The 10,692-nt window shown below is 43.7% G+C and overlaps 2 protein-coding genes across 2 annotated transcripts in view; one reads left to right on the top strand and one right to left on the bottom strand.

The window, feature by feature from the left end:
- The window catches only part of tspan12 (tetraspanin 12), a 9,698-nt gene extending 6,852 nt beyond the window's left edge, over positions 1–2,846 (bottom strand). Inside the window, exons 1-2 of the mRNA XM_008301675.1 lie at positions 2,159–2,846; positions 966–1,048 (exon numbers count right to left, since the gene is read on the bottom strand). Of these exons, the coding sequence (XP_008299897.1) occupies positions 966–1,048; positions 2,159–2,224 (149 nt within the window). The 5' untranslated portion in view covers positions 2,225–2,846. The remainder of the gene's footprint in view (positions 1–965; positions 1,049–2,158) is intronic.
- Positions 2,847–5,257: 2,411 nt separating this feature from the next.
- The window catches only part of ing3 (inhibitor of growth family, member 3), an 8,646-nt gene continuing 3,211 nt past the window's right edge, over positions 5,258–10,692 (top strand). Inside the window, exons 1-10 of the mRNA XM_008301674.1 lie at positions 5,258–5,384; positions 5,527–5,598; positions 7,681–7,781; positions 7,858–7,923; positions 8,480–8,576; positions 8,661–8,732; positions 9,064–9,180; positions 9,280–9,443; positions 10,032–10,222; positions 10,353–10,545. Of these exons, the coding sequence (XP_008299896.1) occupies positions 5,357–5,384; positions 5,527–5,598; positions 7,681–7,781; positions 7,858–7,923; positions 8,480–8,576; positions 8,661–8,732; positions 9,064–9,180; positions 9,280–9,443; positions 10,032–10,222; positions 10,353–10,545 (1,101 nt within the window). The 5' untranslated portion in view covers positions 5,258–5,356. The remainder of the gene's footprint in view (positions 5,385–5,526; positions 5,599–7,680; positions 7,782–7,857; positions 7,924–8,479; positions 8,577–8,660; positions 8,733–9,063; positions 9,181–9,279; positions 9,444–10,031; positions 10,223–10,352; positions 10,546–10,692) is intronic.

The following is a 10,692-nucleotide window of genomic DNA, read 5'->3' as shown; positions in this document are numbered from 1 at the left end:
GGTGAATGAATGCAGCAGAGTGTAGAGAAATCCTGGAGGACAACCTGATGCAGTCTGCAGGAGAACTGAGACGTGGAGAAGACTTGGTTTCCATCAATGAGCAGAAGCAAACAGCCAAAGCTCCACAGAGATGGTTTGAAGACAACAAGGTGAAGTTCTGGAGGCCCAGTCAGAGTCCAGACCTCCATCCAGCTGAGAATTAGAGTCTGGACCTGAAAAGTTCTGTTCCTTCATGATCTCTGTGGAACCCGACAGAGTCTGAACAGTTTCATCAGAATGAGGTGAAGCTGCAGCGTCCAGATGTTCAGACTGATGGAGACCAACAGGACCATGATGGAGCTGAAGGTCCATCTGCTGAGGACTGACTGGAGGAGGAGACTGATGCAGGCACTGAGTTTTCAATTCATAGTTTGAATTATTTGACATTATGCTGCAGAAATCTGCTTCACTTTGACATGAATCAGTCTTTTTGGACTTTGCTACAGAAAATCCATCCGTCCATCCATCTATCTATCTATCTATCTATCTATCTATCTATCCATCTATCTATCTATCTATCCATCTATCCATCTATCTATCTATCTATCTATCTATCTATCTATCTATCTATCTATCTATCCATCTATCCATCTATCCATCTATCTATCTATCTATCTATCTATCTATCAGCTGCAGGAATGTCTGACTGTGTTTACGTTCCCTGGACGTTTGGTCATCGTTTGGTTATATAACCTGTAAACTGTCCTCCAGATCGACCGTCGTCATAAATAACCCGACGAGTGCAGCCGAGTACGGTTCAGTCCTGAAAGTCTGATAGACGTTGGTGATGAACATCCAGCTGCAGGTGGAGTTAGTGTTAGACATACAGAAGGTTACAGTAAAATACCAACAAGCTGCACTGTCAGGGTTTAACTGTGTGTTCAGGACAGAACCGGTACCTGGTACCTGGTTCTGTGTGGACTCACCTGGTGTGGGCGGTCAGGGTGAGCACGGTGTTCAGGGAGTCTCGGATCCAGGCCGCCACTCCCAGCACACAAGCTGACATCAGCTGGACCGGCACACAAATAAACACACAGAAATAAACACTCCTGGATCAGGTTCTGCTGCCTGCAAATAACACCTCAGAATGTCAGAGTCGCCTCTGCAGCCCGACGCCGGCCTGCTGGCGCTCAGACACTGACTGACCAACCAACTGACTGACTAACTAACCAACTAACTAACTAACTAACTAACTAACTAACTGACTAACAGACTGGCTCCACAGACTAAACCTTTACTGCACACGACACGTTTTACTGCAAACTTTTACTGTTAACTTGAAATTTTACTGCAAATTGTACATTTTATTGCAGACTTTGTCAGCAGGCTTCATCCTTTACTGCTGACTTCAAACACAGACTAATTTAAAGTGCAAACTTGAACTTTCTCTGACTCTTGTCTCTCTGCTGGTTTCCGTCTCCAGCTCCATGCTGCTGCTGCTGCTGCTGCTGCTCTGTTGAACCTCCTCCTGATGTGATTCCTCTGAATGCACTCCTGTTTTCTGATCTTTCACATGTTTTAAATTAACACAATTTCACGTGAAACTATATTTAACGTGGGTGTGAAGCTGACGTTTGCACACCAGCAGCAGCAGGAGCCTCGTCCTGAAAATAAAGGTGTGAAGAAGTTCCTGATGGACTGTGGAGATCAGAACCGTGTTCAGAGGAGTGTGATGAGGTAGAAGTGAGGCGTGAAACCCAGATGTGGAATAAAGTTTTCTTTGTTTGCAAAAAAAACCAGTTTGAAATCAGATGTTCTGTGTGTAACGTCCTCGTGATTCACCACAAACTGTCTCTGCTCTGAAGGTTCGGGTTTCTGCTGGTTACTGTCCATATGGACCGAACTTCATGAACTGTTTGTATATTTACTGCAAACTTTAATTATTACTGCAAAATTTAACTGCAAACTTTTACTGGAAACCTTTGCTGTATACACTGTACATATAATTACTGCAAAACTTTTACTGCAAACTTTAGTTATTACTGCAAAACGTAGCTTTTACTGCAAACGTGTACTTTTACTTCAGACTCACTACTGACTCTGGCTGCAGACTCTACCACCTACTGCTCCAAACCTATCGCTGACTCATCGACCAGCTATCGGAACCGGCTCGTCTCACCCAGAACAGCAGGTTGAGCGCGTACAGCAGGCAGCGCAGGCACCTCACCGCGTCCTCCCGAGCCATCCCGACCGGAGCTCCGCGGCGCTGCTCACCTGAGCCCGGGGCACCATGGCAACATGCTCACTGCAGACAGCGGACGCGGGGCCCGGGGACGCGGCGGCGGCGGCGGCAGCGGCGGGGGTCAGCGCTCGTCAGACGGGAGCCTCTTCTCGGGAACTGCGGCTGCTCCGTGCGTAAAAGCCGCATTCCTTCCCTGCGCGCCTCTGGCTCGGCTCCGTCCGGCTCCCTGTTTTTAGCAGCTCGGGTTTATCCGTGAGCAGCTCCAGGAAACTTTCACAACAGGTGGTTTCTTACTTTCCCCGCGGCTGATGGAGCTGACATTTCCACATCAATCATCACTCACTCAGCGGAGCGCGAGCACGAACGCGCAGCTCCGGAGCCGTCGGACTTGTCTGCTACTCGGATTTACGCCTCATGAGCCGCATTTTCCGTTTGTTCTGAGATCCAACAGCAGCGAACCGAAACTCCGGAGCCGAAAACAGCGCAGATCCAAAGCGTAAACTTCCGCCCGGCTGCTCCAGATCCGCTCCACGGCGCTTCCTCTGCTGCGTAAAGTCCGGAGCGTCGAGCTGCTGCAGCCGGAGACGGGGCGCTGTGGACGGCTGGTCCGCTGTCTGTCCGTCCGTCCGTCTGTCCGTCCTGCTGCTGCTTCTTCCTCTGATTAGCAGCAGCAGCCTCCCTCCGTCCCTCCCTCCCTCCCTCCGTCCGGCGGGTCCTGGGGGAGGACGGAGGAATGTGTCCGCCTCCAGCCGCTCAGCTCCGGGTCACAGTTGTTGTGCTGCAGAGGATGAAGCTGCGGGGAGGAAACGGACACACGGAGGCCTCTGCTGGCAACACACAAACACACACCGAGACCCACAATGTCACAGCGAGAGAAATACGTAAACAGACCAGAAATATGTGGACACCAAGTGCTGCACAGCTCCGAGTTTCTGTCCACATACTTTTGACCAAAATACTACTCGCAGTATTTGTTGTTCTCATAATTTTGTCTATTAAGTTTATCCCTTTAAGTTGGTGTCCTCACACTTATGGGGGAATATGTGGCCACAAAGGAAAGATAAATAGAAATGATAAATATTATTGTCCATATACTTTCAAAAGTATATGGACAATAATTACTGTCTGTTTTATCATTTCTGTCCACATACTTTTGACCAAGAAGATGATCAATCATAGTACTTACAGCATTTTAAAAATATTATTATTATTATTAGTAGTAGTAGTTTTAGTAGTAGTAATAGTAGTAGCAGTAGTATAGTCTATGTTCTTATACTTATGGCCAAAAATATGTGACTGAGAATTTATTTTTCAAAAGTATATGGACAGAAACTTATATCTCTTACATGTTTTCTGTCCACATATTTTTGACCAAACAGATGATCACTAATACTTCTTACAACTGCAGTATTTTGTTTGTTTGTTTGTTTACATTGTTTTTCCAATTACTTTATTTGTCCAAAAGTTTGTATCCTCAGGTTTATGGCTATAAACCTGAGGATACAAAAGGCTGAAAATGTCCAAAAGTATATGGACAGAAACTGCTATCTGTTCATATTTCCTGTTCACATATTTTAGAACAAATAGATGCCGACTACTACATGGTCAACAGTGATTCTGTTTACATTCTTTTGTGCATTTAGTTTGTCCGTCTAAGTTTGTGTCCTCATATTTATGAGGAAAATATGTGGGCACAAAGGCATAATTAATGTTAATGAATATAACCAAAGTATGTGGACAGCATATACTGTCTTTCTAATAGTATCTGTCCACATATTTTTGACCACGTAGAGGATCAATAATACTACTTGTAGCATTTTTGCTCGTATTGTTCATCCATTTAGTTTATTTGTCAATAGTTTATGTTCTCATACTTGTGGCCTAAAAGTTTAGGCATAAATGTTTAGAAATGTCCAAAGTATATGGACAGAAACTCTCTCTTTTTAAGTTTTTGTCCACATTTCTTTATTTTTCATATGTTTAGTGTAAAGGTACGTGGCCAAAAATATCTTGACGCCTCTTATCGTGGTGGACTACAAACTACACAGCCTAAAACTAAGCAGAGGCTTGTGTGAAGTGTCTACATACTTTTGGCCACATATGGTCTATCTATTCAGCTGGTGATTCAGATACACATTGATGTGGTCAAAAGTATGTGGACAACTGCTATTGAGGAACACAGTACAAACATTAAAGTCTATATTATGGTTAATGTCCACATACTTTAGGACATATACAGTATACCTATATGGATTGTAATGCGTGTACACATATGCATAGCCAAAAGTATGTGGACTCGTGAACATCTACCTAGGGCAGTTGCTTGTAGTACATTTCCACATATTTTATGCATTTATTGTCTACTTATTGGGCTACACATTTATATACACATGCTGTATGGCCAAAAATATGTGGGCACACTCCAAATAACAAAAAAAACAAATCCCTACATTTGTGTCTCCAATATATCAATATCCTCTGATGATGACATTTGTGTTCCTGAGAACTTCATTCAAGTTAAAAGGTCTTCAGATGGTTTGTCACACGGCTCAAGTGTTGTTTTAAAAATCAAACTTTATTTTTGTTTTTATATTGAAATAAAAGGGAGTTTTTGGCAAAACATTGTCACGTATGTCAAAATTTGCAGTTCGCTGAGGAATAAAAGCAAAAGCTGTCCTCGTGTAAATAAATAATAAAAAATCCAACTGCAAACAAAGAATCAGCTAAAGACTAAATAACAGAATAAATCAAATTTAGTTTTAAATAAAGATGCAGTTTACTTGTACAGTCAAAATGTACATTAAAAATTATTTTATTTGAAACTCTCAATAAAATAAATAAATAATAGTAATATTTTAAAAAAAATATTAATATATAGTCCTGTAAACTTCATTTTGGGGCCTTTAAAGCGCTCGAACACTATTAAACTACGACTCCCACAATGCATCTCTCTTGAGAACACAAATCGACGCCCGCCTGGATTTCGACCAATCAGAACGTGAGTAGCCGTGTGCGTCACGTTCTCTGACCTCAATTTTTCGGTGTATTTTTTTCTGAGCAGGACAGCGGCTGGCGGCGCCATATTGAAAGAAGAAATTTGCTCCGTAAAACGCTCAAAACGTGAAAATTAGCACGATGCTGTACCTGGAGGACTATCTCGAGAGTGAGTACGGGACCGTATCGGGGCGGCGGTGGTGCTGCCGGAGTGTATTGTGCGGTGGATGTGTGTTTTTTCGCGGCCCGTCCGCGCCCGGCCGTTAGCCTAGCCGTGCTAGCAGGATAACCGCCTTTTCTTCTCCCCGCAGTGATCGAGCAGCTTCCCATGGATCTCCGCGACAGGTTTACGGAAATGAGGGAGATGGACCTGCAGGTTCAGAGTACGTACAGCTCCGCCGGCTAACGGCAGCCCACGCTGGGGTTATCACGCCGACGACAGGCACAGTTTAACGGGCAAACACAGCGAACAGCCTCCCCGGGTCTCCGCGAGCAGCGTAGCCGCGTCTCGCCGTTATTTACACCGAGTCCTGTGATTAATTAGCTTTAATGTTAGCATAGCGGCTAACAGGCTGGGCTGGTTTACCGGCGGCGGCTCCGTTACCGCCGGGCATCTGACATGTCAGGGGCTGACAGTATGCGGTTTAATTGTTTAAAAAGTTTGATTCTAAAAACTTTTCACGTGATTTTTTTTATTTTTTGGGTGCAGAAACGGTTGATTTGAGCAGCTGTCAGATGAAGTCCTGATGTAAACACAGAACAGCATTGATGCCTTCAGCTGCACAACACACTAAACTGTTATATTTATAATTACACATGAATGTTTATCTGTATTAAAATATAGGAGGTTAAATAAACTATTTGTTTGGGGAAAAAACTAAAACACATCAGTGTCAAAAGTTTATATTGTTTTTTTTTTCGGTTTGTTTTCTTGTAGGAACTATTTTCAGAGAAAACGTTCATTTAAATACCTTTTAATGTCCACAATTTAAAAAAGAAAGGTGGCTGAAAGTAGGGCGGCCCAGTATTACATATTAGACATAGTTTGTTTGTGATAAAAAAAATACATACAGGGATTATCAGCAGATCATATGGAAAAATCATTTAGATTTCCTGGTCCTGTAGAGGAGTACGTCTGCAGTGGAATAAAGAATTAAAAAATAAAGTGAAGAGAGCCATTTAAACCTTCGTTTGTAGGTGAGGAAGACACAGTAGTGCTTTGCTTTTATTACAGTTTTGTCAGACAGAACTAATTTTCGTTAAAACAAAGTACATCAGGTTAAACTAAAGGAGGAATTTTAGCTTTTTCCGTGACATAGCTTCCACAGAGTTTATTGTAGTGCTGATTAAATGCAGCAGCTGTTAAAAGATAGAACATTGAATAGGTGTTTTTCTTTGTGTCAGGTGGAGCAATTTGGGGAAATATCAGATTTTTCTTAAAAGCGTCTGCAGTATAATTTTTGTAAAGCTTCACTTCAGTGCGTTTATTATTCTCAAAACAACAAAAGGTCATTTATAGTGTATTTTCACATTTGAGAGACTATTTTGCTTTAAAAAGTCCTAATTTTAACTGTGAAGGGTCTTAATATTTAAATGATCTCTACAAGGAAACGTGACAGATTACGCTGAACGTAAAGCTGCTGTTTTGTGGTTCTGGTTTGTTGACATCAGGGTGATGTAGAGATTAATCTAACAGACTGATTATCTTCACTGTTCCTTAACCCGCTCACCGCTGTGTGTTGTCTCATCCCAGAAGGCTGCTCTGAGCCTCTGGTTCCATGTGATGGGTTCTTTATTGTCAGTTCGTTTTATAAAAGTTTCACAGAATCTGCATCTAAAAGGAAGATCTCAGAGAGTCTTTCAGGCCAGTCAGGTTTCTTCCATGGTTATATTTTTAAACCTCTCATTAGAAATCACACCAACCTCCAAAATTAAGCTCTAAAAATATTTGTTCTCTGGTCTCAGCTGAGGGCAGTGTTGTTATTCTATTTATAAAATAACCACAAATTGAGCAGAACAACTTCAGATGCGTCGTTTTATCTGGGAGCTGCTAAAATATTCAGTTCAGCATCGTGAGACGAGGACGAGCTGATTTAGAGAGAACAGGCTGAAACCACCACATGGTCATTAATGTGTTGATAAACTGATTTGAGGAAGTGTGCAGATAAAATGTTCTGGAGGCACCGTTGTAGGAACCAGTTACGAGTATAAAGTATGCTAGTTAATGTTGATTTCCTGCTGGAGCTGAGACACTTCGTTTAGATTCACAATCTGCTTCGGGAAATATTCCCAGTTTCCTGTTTCACAATAACAAACATGAACCTGAACTCACTGAGACCAGATGAATCTAAAGTACTGGACTGAAACCGTCAGTCAGAACCGTTCGTGTACACAACAGAACCCTGCTGAACAAAGTGGATGAGAACGTGAAGTAACACCGTCCGTTCTGCCGTTTGTGCCTTCAGACGCCACAGATCAGCTGGAGCAGAAGGTCATCGAGTTCTTCGTCAACGCCAAGAAGAACAAACCCGAGTGGAGGGAAGAGCAGATGGAGGTCATCAAAAAGGTCAGCGCCGGGAAGAACACGGTGATCGTCATGTTTTATCTCCGACTGTTGTGAAAGAACCTCTCTCGTGTTTCAGGATTATTACAAAGCTCTGGAAGATGCAGACGAGAAGGTCCAGCTGGCCAATCAGATCTATGATCTGGTGAGTGGAACCGGCTATGTGGGCACAAGGCCTGATGAATGTAAATAACCAAAAGTATGTGGACAGCATACCCTGTCGGGTCAGTAGTTTGTGTCCACATACTTTTGACCAGGTAGAGGATCAATAATACTGCTTGTAGCATTATGCTCATATGGTTGATCCATTTGGTTTATCTGTCTAATAGTTTGTGTTGTCATACTTACGGCCTAAATGTTTCAGCATGAATGGTTAGAAATGTCCAAAAGTATATGGACAGAAACTCTGTCTGTTTAATAGTTTTTGTCCACATTCTTTGTTTTGATACCAACTTTTAGATTGAATAAACAAGGTTTTAGAGATGAGTAGAATTAGTTCTGCCGTCTTGCATTAAGTCAGGAGAAAATGTTGTTAAAATACACAAAGAAGATCAGAATAAACAGACATACTGTCTCAGTGTGATTCAGTCCAATCACCACTAGATGGCAGACAGAGACTGTAACACAGAGGGAGCTGCTGATGTTCAGTACAACAGTATAAAACAGTATATTTATATATATGTAACCCCGTCTGCCCTCAGGTGGACCGTCACCTGCGTAAGCTGGACCAGGAGCTGGCCAAGTTCAAGATGGAGCTGGAGGCCGACAACGCCGGCATCACCGAGATTCTGGAGAGACGTGAGTGGCGTTTCAGAGCTCTGACGTCCTGAGTGTTTGTCTCGCTCTTTGTTTTGTGTTGAACTTGTTCTCTGTCCCGTCCAGGGTCTCTGGAGATGGACAGCCCGTCTCAGCCGGTCAACAACCACCACGTCCACTCACACACCACCGCCGAGAGTAAGAACAGCAGCAGCAGCACTTTGCCTTTAACACAGTTCAGCAGGGATTTATTCAGGGTCTGGAGTCTGGTATTAGTATCCTGGGGTGTTTATTAAACCTGTCTGTTCAGTTAAAACATATTATTAGACATATATTAATGTTTTGTGATATTTTGATAATCGTTTTTCAATTAATTAGAACATTTCTTGATGTTTTAGAACATTTTATTGTTTCCTGCTGCTCGGCTCTTATTGGTGTTGAACCTGCAGGTTGTTGTTATTAATTATTCGTCATTAATGTTGATTAATTAAGAAGCTGCTGATAGAAACTGTTGTGTTTGTGTTGACAGAGAGGAAGTACAGCGCTCCGACGCACCACACCACAGAACACGTTCCAGAGAAGAAGTTCAAGTCTGAAGCTCTGCTGTCCACCCTCACTTCAGACGCCTCCAAGGAGAACACGCCAGGTAACGGCACACTCTGACCCATCAGGTAGCAGCACACCTGTACAGTGTGCCCCTTGCTCACCTGTATCATTGCCCTGGTCTACCTGTGTGTCCCTGCAGGCTGCCGGACCAACAGCACGTCCTCGTCCACCAACAACGTGTACAGCGTGAACTCCTCTCAGCCCCTGGCCTCCTACAACGTGAGCTCTCTACCTGCGGGCCCCGGGGCCGGAGCCGGGGCCATCACCATGGCAGCCGCCCAGGCCGTCCAGGCCACCGCACAGGTGAGACAAACCATCCACCAGAACATACACCTGGACAGACAGTCACAAACGCAGTGCCTGTGTTCAGCCAAAACATAAATCAATAACATAATAATGAGATCTTTGTGCTGTCAGGTTAAAGTAATATTAATCTGTATTATTATTATATTAAACTTTAGCTCGTCAGCAGGAAGCCGTGTTGGACTGTTGAATAAATGTTGTCGTTTCCAAACACGTTCCAGTCGGCTTCATTTAATTTGTTAAATGACCACATGTTGATGTCATGATGTGAAAACACAGCGGTGTGATGTTGGATTCCTTTAACACTGTTTAGTATTAGCATCATGCTAACATGCTACCTACATCTGTGAGCATGTTTCAGAGCACGTGTTGTCTTCTATTTATATAATGTTTTATTTTTTGATTTAAACTTATTGTATTTAATCTTTATTTCACCAGTAGATGCTCTTTGAGGTGATTAATATCATCCATTAAAGCATCCTGTTGAAAACAAACAGCAGCACTAATGTTCCTCCTGAGCTTTACCTGATCAGCCCGTTAACACTGCTGGTTCTGATGGTTCCAACGGTTCTGTGGTTCTGTGTTCAGATGAAGGAGGGCCGCAGAACGTCCAGCCTCAAGGCGAGCTACGAGGCCATCAAGAACAACGACTTCCAGCTTGGCCGAGAGTTTTCTCTGTCGCGGGACAACACCGGATACTCGTCCTCTGCTCTGGCCTCCACCCTCACCCAGACCCTCACCCCCACCACCGCCTCCGACTCCAGGGGCCGCAAGTCCAAGTAAGACCGCCGGTTATGTTGGTTCTACAGAGGAGCTATTCATGTCGACAGCAGTTAGTGCTGAACTTCAGCAGTGAGAACAACACAGCAGTAAATAGCTCATCTTCTCCTCCTCCTCGTCTGTCTCCAGGAGCACCATCAAGTCTTCCAACCATCAGTCCTCCTCCTCGTCCTCCTCTTCCTCGCTCTCGTCGTGCTCTTCATCGTCGGCGCTGGCTCAGGAGCTTTCACAGCAGGCGTCAGCGCTGCCCGAAGCCGAGGCCAACAGCCAGGTGGACTGGACCTACGACCCCAACGAGCCCCGATACTGCATCTGTAACCAGGTACACGCAAAATACTACATCTGTAACCAGGTACACGCTAAATACTGCATCTGTAACCAGGTACATGCTAAATACTGCATCTGTAACCAGGTACACGCTAAATACTGCATCTGTAACCAGGTACACAGACTAAATACTGCATCTGTA

This window comes from Stegastes partitus, unplaced genomic scaffold (genome assembly GCF_000690725.1).
Source record: "Stegastes partitus isolate 25-593 unplaced genomic scaffold, Stegastes_partitus-1.0.2 Scaffold1697, whole genome shotgun sequence".
NCBI classification, from domain to species: domain Eukaryota; kingdom Metazoa; phylum Chordata; class Actinopteri; family Pomacentridae; genus Stegastes; species Stegastes partitus.
Note: the sequence above shows the minus strand (reverse complement) of the source record. Positions and strands in the feature narration are given on the sequence as shown.